Source organism: Myotis daubentonii, chromosome 12, assembly GCF_963259705.1.
Source record: "Myotis daubentonii chromosome 12, mMyoDau2.1, whole genome shotgun sequence".
Lineage (NCBI taxonomy): Eukaryota > Metazoa > Chordata > Mammalia > Chiroptera > Vespertilionidae > Myotis > Myotis daubentonii.
In genome coordinates, this window is record NC_081851.1 from 49,731,083 (window position 1) to 49,748,720 (window position 17,638).

General features: G+C 41.4%; 1 protein-coding gene across 1 annotated transcript in view; it reads right to left on the reverse strand.

Moving 5' to 3' along the window:
* The window catches only part of EML6 (EMAP like 6), a 199,034-nt gene that overhangs the window by 98,244 nt on the left and 83,152 nt on the right, over positions 1-17,638 (reverse strand). The window contains exons 8-11 of the mRNA XM_059659822.1: positions 8,297-8,498; positions 5,399-5,536; positions 3,062-3,318; positions 1,712-1,924 (exon numbers count right to left, since the gene is read on the reverse strand). Of these exons, the coding sequence (XP_059515805.1) occupies positions 1,712-1,924; positions 3,062-3,318; positions 5,399-5,536; positions 8,297-8,498 (810 nt within the window). The remainder of the gene's footprint in view (positions 1-1,711; positions 1,925-3,061; positions 3,319-5,398; positions 5,537-8,296; positions 8,499-17,638) is intronic.

A 17,638-nucleotide genomic window follows, 5' to 3' on the forward strand; every position in this document is an offset into this window, starting at 1 on the left:
TTGCTCCGTCTTTACACTCTCAGTCATCAGCCTCTGCTCGTATTTGGCTGTTTACAGGTTCAAAAGTGAGGGGAACATTGTCAGTGGTACCCTGGGCGACAGGGAGGTAAGTTCCACCAACTGCTATTATTTCCATCAACAAGTCTTATATAAACTTGTCTGCCCGTAGTTTGGGCTTAAAAAGGCTACAAAAGCCTGAATGTCCTGAGGCAAATTGCAAGATTTATAAACCATGAGTCATGAAAAGTAGAACAAGTCAATTTGCTATGAGAACATGGAAACTGTGCAGATTACTGAGGTGGCTTCTATTGCTCGCCCCATATTGTCACTGGCTGTCCACCTCTCCTCATTCATTCAGGCATCCCCTGTGTGCCATCACCCTCGAGGCTGTTTTTTACATAGAAAGTGTCTCATTTTGACAGACAGCATTACTTACAACCTCCCTCCCACTTCCCCCAACCCTGCCATTCTAACACCTAACCCAAGATCTACCTTTCCATTGCCACTTTCCAGATTCAAGTTCACCCTACAAGGCTTGGTGACACAAAGGCAATACCAACTCTCATTGAGTTGCGTTGTGACCAGATACTTGTGACCAATAGTATTGCTTGTGAGCCCACTGATGTTTCTTCTGAATCCCCAGATACCTTCTAGTTGCCTAACTTACTTTCTGTTAAGTACATTACTCAATCTAACAAGATGTGCCCTATTACTCAAAAGACCCATTAGGGAGAGAGAGTTTGAATTTGGCACACTGCGGTAATTTTGTGCAAGTATTTTAAAACTGATGTCCATTCTGTCAAGTGTAAGGGATGGTGATTTTGCTACGTATTTTATGTTCAATTTTGTACTGTAATTGCCATTGCTTCAAAACTGCTGGTTAGCTCAAAATGACTTTCTGATTACATTTTCGATCCCCTTTTTCCTTGCTCAATCTAAAAATCGCTCGAGTGAAAGAGTTTGCAGGCAGCAGCATGTCCCTGCTGATTACTTTGCTAAGATCAGATTTTCAGGGAGCAATCAGGGAGTCTCAGAGCAGCCTTCGTATGGGCTTTGCCTACACTTGCAAGGGTAGAGGAGGAGGTCATAGGAGGGTTAATTCAGCCACATTCTACCAAGCCTGGAAGTGCCACAAAAATTGAGGTAATAAGATTTAACAACAATAAAAGAAACAAAACCACAAAATGTGACGGCAGAGACAGTTGTTTTGAATAAAACTTCTCTCTCAAAAATGTCACCACTATGGAAATCTGGTTTGCAAAATCAGTGCTATGACAAGGGGTCCATAAACTGTATTATCTGAAAGAGCCATCCCTTTCAGATTTCATTTTACATATGCCTAAAAGGATTTGCTTTGCTTTGCCATGTATAATCACAATTAGCTAGGAGCATAAAAATTTAATTACAATATTTTACTGTAATATTAAATTATGAGTATGTACAGAAATATAAATAAAATAGAACTTGTTTAAAAATGAAACATGAGGCTATGAATCACAAAACGGTGAGTAAAAACTGTTAAATTCTGACTTATATTTGCAAAACCCCCTATTTCAGGTCAAACATATACATCAACAACATATTCTATGTAAATGTTCAAGAGTAATATGAATATAAAGATAAAATTAATAGTCTGCAGGAACAGACACCAAGAAAATAAGCCTTGTGCATGCCAAGACATGTCTAAATGAAACATCTCCTGTGGCCTTACCTTTCTTGAGACAAGGAAACTTAAACAATTTGACCAGTCCAAAATCATCTCCAGACACCAGCACGGAGCTGTTGTAGTTCGCATCCACTGAGTTGATGTCGGTGACATCCGTGTATTTTGGCCAAATTCCACTCACTTCCGGGCCTTTCACACACGTCCAGGAGGCCCAAGGGATCCCTTTGATTTCTTCTTTACTCGCTAACGGCTTCCCGGCTGAAAATAACCAACAAACATTCATATAATGTTACATTTGTTCTTTAAAAATATTTTTTTATTGATTTCAGAGAGGAAGGGTGAGGGAGAGGGAGAGAGATAGAATCAATGATGAGAGAGAATCATTGATTGGCTGCTTCCTGCACGCCCCCTACTGGGGATCGAACCCACAACCCAGGCATGTGCCCTTGACTGGAATCAAACCTGGGACCCTTCGGCCCCCAGGCCGATGCTCTATCCACTGAGCCAAACCAGCTAGGGCTGTAATGTTACATTTATATAAAAAGCAATTTTATTGTAAATGGCAAACATGAATTCCATATTTTTTTCACATATGGAAAATATATATGAAATAATAGCAAGCAAAGAAAGTAGACACAGAAGTACACACCTAGTAATAGAGCATTAACTAATCAGATAGGGCAGATACTTTAAAAAGTTGAAGTGATATTGTGTTACACATTATTTTAGGTTAAGATTAGTTTTTCAATTAATTTCAAAAATTTAAGATAAAATACTATTTGTGGTAAAGATTCATGTTAATTAAATTGTTCCTCTTACATTAAAAAATCATAAAGATTATAACTCAGAAATTTGTCTCTTATTTATGACATTTTAGTATCACAAACTGTTACTAAACGAGTATTAGATAAGTCAGATGAACCACGTATAAAATTTACAGTGGGGAGTTACAAGTAAAAATTATATTTTAAAAAATCCAACTAGTGCGTTTCACCATGTAATCAAATAATAGGGGCTTCCACTTATCAAGAACAGAGATTTGAGACTAAAGCAATCACAGTAAATAAAAAATGTGACCCTCAAATCTTTAGTATTTTTAATTTTGCAGAATTTTTTCTCTTTCTTATCTTTAAGCATTCTTTGTGTATGTCCTTTATCATAACAATTATAAGTACTTATGCCCAGTTGATGCCTTGTCTTTGCATGCTATTCAAGATCTCTCTGATGGTGCAGTTATTTTTTATTTTAATGTGTCCCAATTTATTAATCTCTCCTTTGAGAGTCCATGATGTGAGGGTCTTGTTTCTGAAAACATTCCTTGCCTTGAGGTCATAACATTCTCATATTTTCTTCAAAGTTTCGCTTTTCATGAACATTGGCACCTGCGTGACTTACACGGCATTTTGTAGAACAGTCGTTCTCCTGCGCCATCATTCGTTTGCAAGTATTTACTATCCAAAGACCAGTCAATGTGCGTAATGAAACTGAGGGACTTGTTGCATTCTCCAATTTTCTTATATCGCTGGGCAACCGCATAGACGTCGACTGGGCCGTCATTGGATCCCACTGCGAGATAAGAACCATCTGGAGAAAATTTCATTTCATGAATGACTTCTTTTCGATCTTTGATATGAACCACTTCTGTCATATCTCTATAAGAATAAAGAGCAAAGCGATAAGCAGCAAATCTAGAAATAGGAACCTCAGGTCATGCATTAAAGTACATGTGTCAGAGAAAAAAATGTTTGAAAGGGAGGAAGTACCTACAGGAATTAGAGAATTAACTTCTGAAAAAAAGATATAAAACTTTATTTAAAGTTTACAGCCAATTTAGAAAAAATTAATAATATTTAAAATAATATTTTGGGCTTTCAAAGTAAGAACCAAAATTTAATGAAATGCATACTTGCTTTCATATTAAATTATATATTATTTTTCTCTAAATTTTTTTGTTAAAAAAATTGAGGTTTATAAAATTATTTTAAAATATGTCATGGAAAATAGTAGATATATTAAGGTTAGCATAAAAATAAAACGTCCTTTTTATATTTTAAGGACAAGAAAACTGCTTAATGCTTTTTGCTACAAGAAGAGCAAATTCAAAAAGCAGAAGAGAAAAACTACTTATTTTTAATGCTAAGTTGTTATGGAATTATTGAACTTTGACTATGAAAGGGCAATAATGCATACACTGAATCACCGAGTATCCTATGTCCTTTCTGACCAGATTCTGATAAGAATTTCTGCCCTCAGTTGAAAGTCCACTGATGGTTTTCCTACAACTGTGAGGCAGGATTATGATTGGCAGGTCCCCTGAGCCAGTAATGATGCCTTCATCGACTCCAAAACAAATTGAATGCATAAATAATGCCAAATACTTGCTCCACATGATTCCTCACACCGGCTGTCACTTAATAATAGCACTACAGTTTACTACAATGTCATAACATAGGTGTGTGTGGAGGGGGGATGGTTTTTTTGGCTTGGAAAATCTATTAAAAAGAAAAGAAAATCTGGTAATTAGCCATCTTTCCACACATCACTAAGCAGAGAAAGAAAATGTTGCCCACCAATTTGGTCATAAGTTATGTGTGACTGGTAATGAGAATTCAGTGTAGTAAACCGTGCCAAGAGCATTTTTCAAAGCTATCTAGAATTTTCTCTGTGCAAAACATGCCATACCTAATTTCTGGCTGCATTTCCTTTCTGTAATCACAAAATGGGTGAGCCAAAACAACAGCCAATGCATTTAGAGGAATTACAAGGGTGGATCCTAATTTTTATCCTGTAAAAATTATATAGGAGATTAATAAAGTATGAAATATTCTATCTTTTTGTCCATTGTGGAAGAAATCTTTTACGCAAGCTCACCTCTAACAAGCTGGTGCTGTTGGAGACTGCTCTGTTCCTGCTTCCTCTTTTCTTGGCTTACTCCAAGCACACAACCCCTCATCTAAAACCCATGAGACCAGATCAGCTTGGGAATTCACTATTCATTAGATTTTTTTTAAAGGTTCGCACATAATATGCCATGTAACATCACCAGTAGGGACTGGGGCAGCACCCTGTTATTAAACACATTCATGTTTTTGCAGCAAATCGCAGGATGCATGATTATTCCTGCTGAGAGATGAACAGACTACATATAGTCTCACATCGGTCCACTGAGGCAGGCTGTGCTGCCAAGCAAGTCACCGAAGAAAGAAGTTTGTATTTTCAGAGTGTGGGTTTCATCATTACCGACAGGACTGTGAATCTGTAGTGTTCCTATTTGAAAGAATAAGTGCATTTTTCCTAAGATCCCAGCATCCAGTATGACTAGGCGAATCTTAATTCTAACAAGAGTATCTTTTTTGTTGTTGTTTTACTTTTCTTTAAATATTTTTCAATTACAGTTTACATTCAATATTATTTTGCATTTGTTTCGGGTGTACAGCATAGTGGTTAGACAATCATATACTTTGCAAAGCGGTCCCCAATATTCCAGTACCTACCTGACACCATACATAGTTTTAACAATATTACTGACTATCTTCCCTATGCTGTACTTACGTCCATGACTATTTTGTAACTACCAGTCTGTACTTCTTAATTCCTTCACCTTGTTCATCCAGCCCCCACCCCCTCTCCCATCTGGCAACCATCAGTTTGTTCTTTGTATCTATGCGCCTCTTTGTTCATTTATTTTACAAAAGAGCATCTTTCAATACCATTTCCAGTATCAGTACATGCCTGACTCGGAGAACAATGAAAGAGCCGTCCTTCATGCCCAGGGCCAACTGGGACCCATCGGGGCTGAAAGCCACACTGCGAACTGCTTCCTCCATGTTACAGCGGGCGATCAAGGCGTGGTCAGCCAGGCTCCACAGCCTAGGCACAAGAACACAGAAATAAAACCAACCCAACGCTCATCAGCAGGCCGCCCGCGGCAGGAAGGCCTGCTGACCACCGTGTGATAACAAGAAAGGAGGCAGTCTGGGAGCCGGGGATGGGGTTTGGTCTATCTCTGGGTCATCTCCCCCATTAGAAATACCCAGCAAGAAATACAAGATAACATTTCCAAACATTTTTATATTCATATGAAAAGGAAATTTTAAACACTACCTTCACACAAAATCTTACTTTTCTCTTTGAAAATTAAAAATTGTTCTTTACTCATACCAATCGTTATTAATAACTTACAGGATAAGAAGCACTACTAGATACTATTATTGTTCATTTTTTGAAATATATATATGAGCACCCTTCTAGTAACTGTGTTATTTAAGCACATATAGATTGAAATATACATTCCGTTTTGCTGAGCCCCCCCCCCCCCCCAGAAAGAAAACCCAGCTGAGAAGGGGAAGAGCCAACGACAGCCCTGCCCATGATGGTTCCAAAGTCAGCTGTGTTCAGTCATATGCCATCCTTCCTCATAAGCTCCCTGGGTGCCCCACTGCTGACAGGCCCACTCATGGCCGGGACGGGTCCTCTCCACAGTGCCCCTGGCTGATAAGCACGTTACTGCTGAAGAAGCAGGGGTCAAGGGTCAAGTGCAGCTAGCACACACTTTTCTTTTTTAAAAAAATATATTTTATTGATTTTTTACAGAGAGGAAGGGAGAGGGATAGAGCGTTAGAAACATCGATGAGAGAGAAACATCAATCAGTTGCCTCTTGCATACCCCCCCGACTGGGGATGTGCCCGCAACCAAGGTACATGCCCTTGGCCAGAATCGAATCCAGGACCCTTCACTCCGCAGGCCGACGCTCTATCCATTGAGCCAAACTGGTCAGGGCTAGCACACACTTTTCAGCAGCTCCGGAAACCCCTATTCCAGGCACCTCCAACTGGGTAAATATGAACTAGTTTTTTGAAGCTACAAACAAGGGTTTGCATGTGAATTACAATTGTGGTACCTGATTTCTCCCTGTTAGTACTTTTAAGACAGTCTTCTCTTAACACCCAACCAACATCTGTTAGGCAGATCGACAACTTAGAATGCTGCCATAGAGGCAAGAGTAGGCCCCATGTGGTGGAGTTTCTCTAATGCATTCTGCCATCAGGAGGTAGAGGGCCAGTGCCTTACAATGCAGAGTTTGCTGATCCTTTAGGCAACGTGCACTGTTCAGTCTAAAGCTTATGGTATTCTTTCAATACCTCCTCGTCCATTATTCATAATCTCATGCTGTTTTTAGCCATGTACTATTTTCAGCAATGTAAGTTTTGCTTTACCCTCTCTCCTCAGTGAACTGTACTAGCCTTACAAAGTCACTCAGCTAATCTTTCTCGAGAAATTATGACTTGTATCCTTTCTATATTTCCATACTCTGTGTAAATTTACATTTAAAATGTTTAGATGTTTAGTCAAATTAATGGTTGAGGAGACCAAGACAAATTCTGGCCATCAGGGCTCCTTGGGGAAGTTTGCGATTCTGAGACTCAACACATTTATCAAAATACAAAAGCCAAGGACTCTCTTGAAAACATTTCCATCTGGATGGTTATGAATCCAGCTTCTCAGGTGTTTGACTAACTTGGTGGCATTGTTTTGGCTGTTGGGGCAAAGCTCTGAGTGACGGAAGGAAAAGGAAGAGAAGAGGAGAGAGCGAGTGAAGACCAGTGTAAGCCAAATACTCGTTTATGTCATGTGAGGGGACAACTGGGGCTGCCTTCACCGATTTTTAGATTGATGAGGCACAGCGCTTTGCAGAAGCTAAAAATTGATTTTTAGATTGTACTTTACTGACGAGTATACAATTTATCTTGATTAGATTCACAGACATACAAAGAAAGGGCAGGGGTGGGGGAGCAGGAGCCTCTAGTCTAATTTACAAGGTTCTATTTAAACTATTAAAATCCAGAGGCAGTCATCATCCAATCGCTTAATCAGTCTCTTCCTCTCACCATCGCTCAGTCTTTTCTGACCTGTTTGTTGTTAAGCACATTTAAAGCCTAATTAAATACGAAAATCCTGAAATCAGTGTAATAGTCTTCACCTTACACTTTTAAATAATATGTTCAGTCACACAGATATTGGAATCATACTAATTTGCTCAGTTTACATGATGTCATGCTCTCAAAGAGGAAAACATGATCCATCACGAGACCCTTTGGGGTCCTAATAAAACCACAGACTTTCTCAGGAACCAGCACTTTCCTTTGACTTGAGGACACTGTTCAAAATTTCATCTGAGAAATTACAAAGCAATCATTATTCACCCACATGCTGAAGACAACTTTGCAAATCGCAATGTAAGTTCTAATGGTGATGAGTGAGTGACTGCGCCTGTGAAATGGCCGTGCAGGCCCCGGCCATTTAAGCACATATTAGGAGCGAAGGTATGAGGGGAAGACGCTACTAACACACAGGAGTGCAAAGGAGTGGCTCCCAGAACCAGAAGCCAATCTCACCAGCAGTATTTTCACTTCTAAGAACAATTTCATGACTTCGGATGGAGCCAAACAAAGACAAAATACCAAGAAGCCAACCGCTGTTGAGCTCATTGTCTTCACATTCCATGTGGAAACTGTGTGGCTCTGCCCTGCGGTTTAGCCTGTTCCTGGGTAACAAGCAAATTCGGCCCAAATAAATCTGTGATCCCAAGGAAGTCAGTGAGGTGACGATGGCCACCGCGGGGTCCTCACCTGACAGAGCGGTCGTCGCTGCCGGTCACGGCCAGCGGCTTCTTGGGGTGCAGGGCCAGGGCCCAGAGCTCCCCCTCACAGTGGCCCTGCAGGATCAGCATGGGCTTGTCTCGTTCTCGCACAATCACCTCGAATATCTCGCTGTCCTGGGTCCCGGCTAGGAGGCGGTCTGCTTTCCAGCACACGCTCCGGATGGAGAGGCCTGGCAAAACCAGAGACGGCAAACAGAAACAGGTCTTCACATCACTTACAAATAAGAGAAAACACCCAAAGTAAATATCTTTCACTAGGACAGCGGCCAATGCAGCACCTCTTAATTCCGGGGGCGGGGGGGGGGGAGTGGGGGGTAAACCCACATACCAGTCCCTGTTACTCACCAGTTCCTTACATGTGCCGGTCCTTTCTCCCACCCCTGGAAATCTATTCTGCAAAAGCATGTTTGCTCTTTCCTGTCTGACTTGGGATAATTATCTGCTTTTACAGCTGGATATTCATTTTAAGGGGAGAAATTGGTCTTTATGAAAGCCTAACCCTTTTAAAAATTATTTCCTTTTGAGTTGCATGGAAAAGTTAATAATCACTTCTCTCTTTAGGATGTTAACATTGCATTAAAATTATATGGGGCGGGTACTACAGAATGGTTAACTATCCTATTAGGCAAGTTTAATACGTATTTGATCAGAACCCAGACTCATTTTGTGGGATAACAGATGCACCGTGTCCCAGAAATATGCAAATGAAACTCTAGTTTCAGTCTCAAAATATCATCAAAACATCAAACAATTGATGGAACCTTCGCTAAAAGCACAGTGTTCCTTTCAAATCCAAACTTCCACCTCTGTCGCATGACCCCGTCTTCTTGCCCTGCAATGAGTGTGACCTCTCAAACTTCCTGCAGTCTGTCTGTTCCTGACTGGGTTCATTATGTGTTTACTCACACAGTGAAGTTTCTCATGTCTGAATTAGAAATACAGAAGCAATCCCACTTTCATAACTACTTTAAACCAGGTAAGGATGTGTGATAGGCTTTGAGTCTTTAATGTAGAACAAGCATGTCAAACTCGCGGGCCACATGTTTTGTTTATTTGGCCCATGTAGCCTTTGAGTTTGACATGCTTGCTGTGGAAAGTGCAGAAGTCAGAACACCTGGGCTTTAACTCTGCTCTACACCTGAATGGCCACACACGTAACAGTCACTTTCTCTCTGGGACCAGGTTTTCTTTCCATAAAATGTAGACTATAATTATGGAGACCTTGTAATTTATCATCAAAATTGGAACCCACTAAAAAGTAAAAAGAAGGTCCTAAAAAATTTACATAATTTTTAAATCTATTTTAACCAAGAAAGTATTTGTATAATATTGAAAGACTGATGTATTAACTAGCTCTATTAAAATACTTTTAATATTAAATTATAATAATACTTCATTACAAGATTTAAAAAAAGTATAAACCAAAGGGATAAATAGGCAAAGCACAGAGGATTTTTAGGGCTGTGAAACTATTCTGTAGGAATAATGCTAGATATATGTTAGATGTATGTTGTTATAAATGTGTTAAAACTCATAGACTATACAACACCAAAAGTGAACCCTAAGGTAAACTATATAGACTTTGGGAGATAATGATGTGCCAACGTAGGTTCACCCATTATAACAAATGTACCACTCTAGTGGGAGATATTGACAGTCAGGGAGGCTGTGTGTGGATGGGGTAGGGGACATATGAAAAATCTCTGTAAATTCCACTCAATTTTGCTGTGAACCTAACTGCTCTAAAAAAATAAAGTCTATTTAAAAAAAAAATTCAGGGCAATGTTAAACCAGACAGGATGCTGAGACGACAGTAAGGTTAATTGCGGGGGGTAGGGGGGGCACATATGGATACTCTATAATTCCAATCTTAACTCATTGTGGTCTCGAACAAATCAAATGAGATAATTCATTTACTGATGAAATAGTAATTTTTAAAGCACAAAGCTATTTTTACATGAGATAACACTCTTTATTCCTTGTTCTGAATTCATTGTTATGAGTTTTAAAAGGGAAGGAGCTAGCACATAGGCAGACATTATTCCTACTGTGAGGAGGAAGTAGGAATATCTTGACAAGGGCTAATTCAGGGTCAGATCTTTAGCTAGACTTACACAGAAAAAAGAGAGAGGACTCAACATTACAAATGAAAAAGATATTACAACTGAGTCCACAAAAGTCCAAAAGATGCTAAAGACTGCTATGAATAATTATATGCCCACAAATTGAACAATCTAGAAGAAATGCATACAGTCCTAGAAACATATAAGACTTCCAAAACTTAATCATGAAGAAATAGAAAATAAGAACAGACCAATAACAAGGGAGGAAATTGAATCAGTAATAAAAAAACAACAACACCTCCCAACAAAGAAAAGTCCAATACCAGATGACTTCAGTCAATTCTACCAAACATTTAAAGAAGAGTTCATTAATTAATCAATAAATCAATCCTTCTGAACCTCTTCCAAAAAAATACCAGAGGAGGGAACACTTCTAAACTCATTTTAGGAGGCCAGCATTCCCCTGATACCAAAACCAGACAAAGACACTACAAGAAAAGAAAATAGGCCAACACTCTTAATGAATGAACATAAATGCAAAAATCCTCAACTAAATATTAGGAAACCAAATTCAACAAAACACTGAAAGGATCTTACAGCGTGATCAAAAGGCATTCATTCCAGGGATACATGGATGGTTGAACATTTGCAAATTAACCACTGTGATAAATCACATTAGCCAAATGCAGGATAAAAATCATGGTAATCTCAATAGATGCAGAAAAAGCATTTATCCACAGTAAACATGAGCACATCGCTTTTCCCCATGGCCTCCCACAGTGTGTCCAGTTGGTTAGGCTAAATGACTTGAAAACTAAAATTTCTCCCAAAGAGCTGGCATTGTCTTTGGTCCAGTGTACAAACATTTAATCTCTCCATCACCCTCACTATTTTTTACCATCTTGTGTTGGGGAGCTAATTCAGAAAGGTACAAGAATATAGCAAACAACCTACCACCTGGAATGAACAAATGCTAACACTTTTAAAATATCTGCTTTGTCTTCCTTTTTTAAAAAAGAGGTTTAGGAACAAAGAAGAACCTTCCAATCAGCCAAGACTACTGAGCCAGTTGAGTTACACAGCGTCTCCAGACTGTGTCCAGGGAGCTCTTGGGTTCCCCAGAGGAGCCAGCAGAGCCAGGATGGGAGAACTCGGGGCCCAGAGTCTGAGAATCCCACCCGTTTTCCCCTCGGAGCCTCCTAATCTGTTTTACAGGAGGTTTCATTTGGAAAAAAAAAAGGGTTCCCCTGAACCAACCAACGTAAGGCGGAAGCTTCACACAAGGCAAAGGCAATGAAGTCAAATCGATATAAATACAGAGAGGGAGGGAAGGGGAGATAGCGAAAGTTGTTCCATTTTCATTGTTTACAACATAAACTTAATGAGCTGTGAGCATTTTCTCTCAGAAACCAGCTCAGGCTCTTCACAAAACACTCAGTTCCTGGAACAGATACATTGCGTTTTGTCACATCAGACAAGTCAGTCCCAGGGGTCCACCTATGACAATAGATAGGACACCGCCATTCTCACTTTCTAAATAACCATTTCAGTAGAAATTGCTTCCTGAAGACACCTCAGGAGGTGGAGAACTGTAAAGTTTCCTAATCACGTTCTGTTTTCACCATTTCTGAACCTAACTGCTGTTCTGCATGCAAGCAAGAGTGACGAAGAGAACAGCTCGGTCTCTTCTGGGCACATTCTGGAGAGACCCTGGGGAGGGGCAGGTCCCTGGCAAGATTCTGAGAGCATTTCCCTTCTCTGTCTACCCATCTGGCTTGGTTTTAACGTCTCCAACACCAATGCAGAGAACAGTAATATAGTCTCCTAGCCAGGCTGGCCACTGCATTGGGAAATTATTAAGCTGTCTTTGCTTCATTATTTTCTGCTCTGGGAGTCGGAAAAACACAAGGCAGTGTTTGGAATATGGTTATAAATCCCCAATAGTGAAAAGTGACCCAGGAAGAGCCATTCCAGTTATTTGAAACCACAGAAAGGCTCTTTTGTCCTGGAAAGGTGCATGTTTAAAGACCTTTGCCAGTATGAACTGAAGGCATTGTGCTGTATTTGTAAGGTGTCCACGTCTTGGACACCATCGCCTGATCTGCAGCGTTGCTTTCTCTGTAGCTCATTTGTGAGAATGTGGGGCTCTGGCCTGTGCTGGGTCCAGACTGCCAGCAGACGGCAGTAGAGAGCAACCACCCACTTAAACATAAAAATCCTCCCAGACCAAATTCTCATCAGCCCTCTGCCCAGTTTTACATTCAGATCAGAGAGTGGGAAATAGCATCCTTCTAATCCTCTCTGTGAAAGCCCCGAAACCCAGGGAGGGGGAGATCTAGAGTCCAGGAATATCATAAATATTAACACAGGCTTAAAGGACATTGTTTATTTTCCGTTAATTCATTGAATGGTTAAGGACACAGACTGGATTTATATCCCAGACCCATTCCCTCCCAGCTGTGTGACATGGAAATTTTAATCTTTCAAATCTTATTTAATCTTTCAAATCTTCAGTTTCCTCATCTGTAAAGTGGAGAGAACATCAGGCCTCACACTTCATAGCACTATTATAAAAATCCAACACAATAATATATTCAAAAACTTCACCCAGTATCGGCACTTAGAAAATTAACCAGTAACTATAAGCTATTGTTATTTTAAGCAGAAAGCTTTGGTTCTTTGTTGGGGTCTTTTGATTAGTTTTACATTTCAGTGGAGAACCACCTGCTGCACACACGGTCAGATTCTGGCCCTGGGAATGGTCTGCACCAGGAGCTGTGAAGAAATGGCTGTATGTGTCCCCTGGTGGTATAACTTACTTGTCGATTATCATGCTGATACGCCAGCACTGCAGACTCTCCGAAGGAAAGGCTATGGTCCAACACACAAGAGAGAGAACAAACTATTCTGGGAATAAAATGGCTTTCCCCCGCAATTATCTGGCCCAAGAAGGCAAGACTGGCAGCAGGGAGGGAGTTGGTGCTTATTAGTGATCTTAAATCGGGTGCTCCTGGGCCTGGCATCTGGTAAAAGACCCAGAACAGCTGCTCTGCCCCTTCCTGGGATGCGGATTCTACATGGAAAGTGTTTTTAAAATACAGATGCCTGGCCCCCACTCAGTGTTCCTCTGGTGGGTCTGGAGGAACCGCAGTTCCCCGGGGCTGAGAGCCACATGTTGAGAACCACTGCCAAGCTGTTCCCCAGACTTGTTGAAAATGCTGGTTTCCAGGCTTCATCCCCAGGTGATTCTGATGTAGTGATTCTTCAGCCACATGTTGGAAAACTCCACCCTGGTGCATTAGAAAGCCCAAAGGTGGCAAAAGAAAATGCAACTTTCAGAAGTTGATCTAGTCAACAAGCCCTGTGACTGAGGACGAACATCCTCACTGACATTACTCAGCCCTGCACCCAGAGCTCTATGCACAAGCCCAGGAATGCTAATAACAACTCAGAGCAGGCCCCAGGGACAGCTCAGGGCCCTAAATGGGGCCAGTAAACACCTGTTGAATAAAGGAGGAAATTACAGCATAGAAACTTACATTATTTTCCCAAAGTCCCACAGTGGAAACAGTTTGCTGAAAATCTATACAGAAGAGGCAAGAGGATGACAGATACCTTGCAGAAGATTCCTATGAGGAAGAACCTGTAATTCTAGAATGCAAAGTGAAATCTACTCTGAATATACTGGGGAGCAATACATCATCAGGGATAAATGGGAAACCGTTAGAATTATTTCAAGCCACGCAGACTGAGTCTGTCAAAACCTAATAAGAATATGTCAACAACTATAGAAAACAAAACAATGGCCTACAGAGTGGAAATATTCAATATACATCCCAATCTTCAAGACAGAGATGCCAAAGAGTGCCATAAATAGAGGGCCACTGCTCTGATTTCCCACGCAAACAAAGTGATGCTCAGGGTGGTGCAACAAAGGCAACACCTCATATGGATGCAGAAATGAGACATGTTGGAGCTGGATTCAGAAAAGGAAGAGGCACTTGAGACCTAATTGTGAACATTTGTTGGATACTAGAGTTCTCTAAAGAATTTCAGAAGAAGGTTAGTATGTGTTATAGACTATTAGACTATGAAGCCTCAGACTGTGTAGATCATGAAAAGCTATGGGTTGCTACGGATGCCTCAGCATTTGATTTTCCTGTACTGTGGACAGGAAGCTACTATCAAGACAGAATATGGGGAGACAGAATGGTTTCCTCTAGGCAAAAGTGATAGACAAGGGTGTATTTTATCTCCCTGATGATATGCTCTGCGTACAAATTAAACATTAAAAAAACTGGACTAGATTCACAAACGAGGAGTGACAATTCCTGAATTACCAATAGCTTAAGATATGCAGATGACACCATCTTACTGAAAGAAAGTAGCAACGGTTTGAAACAACTTCTGATGAAATTCAAAGAAAAAAGTGCCAAAGCAGGACTGCATTTGAACATCAAGATGATAAAAATCATGACTACAGAAGAGAATACAACTTTAACATAGACAATGAATTCACTGAAATTGTTAAAGATTTTGCTTTCCTTGATTCAGCCATCAAATCAAGACTGCAGCCAGGAAATCAAGAGAAGGCTGAGACTCAGAAGGGCAGCGATGGAAGAATTAGGAAGGATCCCCACAGAGCAAAGATGTGTCATTAGATGACCAAGGCTAAGACCATTCATACCCTCATTTGCATTCCCAATTACTGCGTACAGATGCAAAGATTGGACAGTGAAGACGGCTGATAAGGGGGGAAAAAATTGATTCATTTGAAATACGGCGTTGGAGGACAGCTCTACGGACACCCTGGATCACTAGAAAGATTTACAAGTGGATCCTAAGGCAAATTAAACCTGAAATATTGCTGGAGGCAGAAATGACAAAGCTGAAGCTGTCCTACTTTGGGCGCATTATGAGAAGATGGAGTTCTTTGGCAAAGAAAGTAATTCTGGGGGAAAATAGCCGGCAACAGACAAAATATGAGATGGACTGACTCCATAAAGGAAGCATGAGTCTACAGGAGCTGAGCAGGGCTGTTGAGGACAGGACTTTGTGGACATCACTCATTCATAGGGTCACCAAGAACCAGAGTTGACTCAAGGGTGCCAAACACACATAAATGAGGAAATTACAGCAGAGAATGTTTTCAATTATTTGCCCAACGTCCCAGAATGAGCAAGTGATACAGATAAAAGGAGAATTCAAGCGGTGGAAGCCTGGAATAAACTCTCTTCCCCACGAAGTTATTTCCTTTCTCTGTGGATGTGCACCCAGGACATGGTACCAAAGATTGAACAGGACAAGGTGATGGCTTTCTTTTTTCTGTAAACCTAACCTTATTGAAGATGAAGTATTCAGCAAAGAGGTAAAAAGTAATAAATGAGTGAGAGGAAGAGAGATTTCACTCAAAGAGGGAAGGTGGGAGAGGGTGAGGAAAAACCAGCAGGGACCTCTGAAGCCCCTCCCCCCTGCCTCCCCTCATCAAAGGGGTAGCTGAAGCCAGGAAGGAGGTAGACCAGGGGCTCCTGGCCCTGCCCGTGGTTCTGGTGCTGAAGAGAAATGCTAAGGGCAGAGTCTGGGAACCTGAAGGAAACAAGGCTTCCCAAGATTCCCGAGCACCGATGACTGGGGGACAGGACTGGCCTTATGATCTGTGGGGCCCAATATAAAATGAAAATGTCAGACCCCTTGTTTTAAAAAATATGATTAAGAATTTCAAGGCGGCAACAGCACAAAACCAGATCTCCTGCCCGGGGAGCCAGCCCTGCCTGAAGGATTACATTGCATCCTGTACGCAGAGTGCTTAGCACAACGGTCGCCATCCAGTACTGGAGCTGCGGCAGGAGGGTCGCAGGGCTCTCCAAGGGCTGGGCAGGAGCTGGTCCTAAACAGGACTGCAGGTCGTCTACAGCACCAAGTGCCCATGGCCTGCTGCTACTGTTTGCAAGGGTCTCTGCCTGAGAATTTCTAGCAGAACCTGTAGAAAGCTGCTCTCTACAAAATCTGGTCCATTTCCGCGTCTATAGGGTTCAAATTCTATAGTCACAGGAACTCCACACAGCCTAAGGGGACCTCAGAAGATAGAGACACACCACTAGACCTGCTATGCCCCACCTCGGGGAAGGGCCACCCAGACAGGTTTTTATTTGAGGCCGGCCTGGGAAGGGGAATTACTACCAGAACAAGCCAGATGGTCAGCCTCTTCGAATGTTCTCACACCACATTCCACACCCCAGAGCATGAACAAACACCACCACACGCAGCCCCTCCAGGCACTCCTTGCCATCTCCAGCATCTATGCATGCTCCTCTGATGCGCCTCCACTTTCTCAGCACAACAGTGAGGCAGGAGGCATGGCCCAAAGGACAACGGTGGACAGACAGGGAGACAGGTGATGGAGGCAATGGGAGCAGAGGTGAGGCATGAAGCCACTCAACGGACCGGAAGAAGAATCGGATGTGCTTGCTTTGTCTCTGTTGGAAACAAGGCTGTCCTCAGATTGGAGAATTGCTCTTTTGAATGTTCTATACCAGGGTTTCTCAGGCACAGAGAGAGTTGGAGATCTGCTCACGTCCCTATTGCTGGTTCTTGAGGGTCAAGCTTGAACACAGCAGGTTGACACAAAGACGAAGGGGCTGCTAGGCCATCCTAAAAACGTTGGCTCTTTTTCTGAGGAAAATGGAAACCATCGCAGGGGTTTGAGGAAAGGAATAATGTGATCTGGCTCGTAAATGTCAAACAATCCCTCTGGCTGCTATTCTGAGAATGATGGCTAAAGCAGGAACAGAAGTTATAAAGCAACTGCAGGGATCTATGCGAAAGACGGTGGTTCAGATCAGCGGGTGGGCAGCAGAGATGCTGAGAAGTCTAAGAAGGGGCATCCTGGACCTTGGAGGCTTCAGCCTCCTAACTCTTGCTCAACACTAAGGGACTGCTGATTGGCCTAATGCAAAGTAGCTCCAGGTATAGAGTTTATAGTCATTCTACACAGCAACAATTCAACAAGTATGTATTGGAAATTAAAACAAACACACAAGACTCCAATAAAATGCCTGAAGCATGCTTTTTAGAAGAGCCCATTCAGTTTGTAGGCATGTATCTGACACTTAGTAGATACTTACTAAGTGTATATTGAATGGATAAATAAATGAATAATACACCTTATACTGTGTGAATAATTACTGTATTCTTTTAGACATAATCATTTACAGCCATTAATTCAAAGTATTTTATCACCATAGATG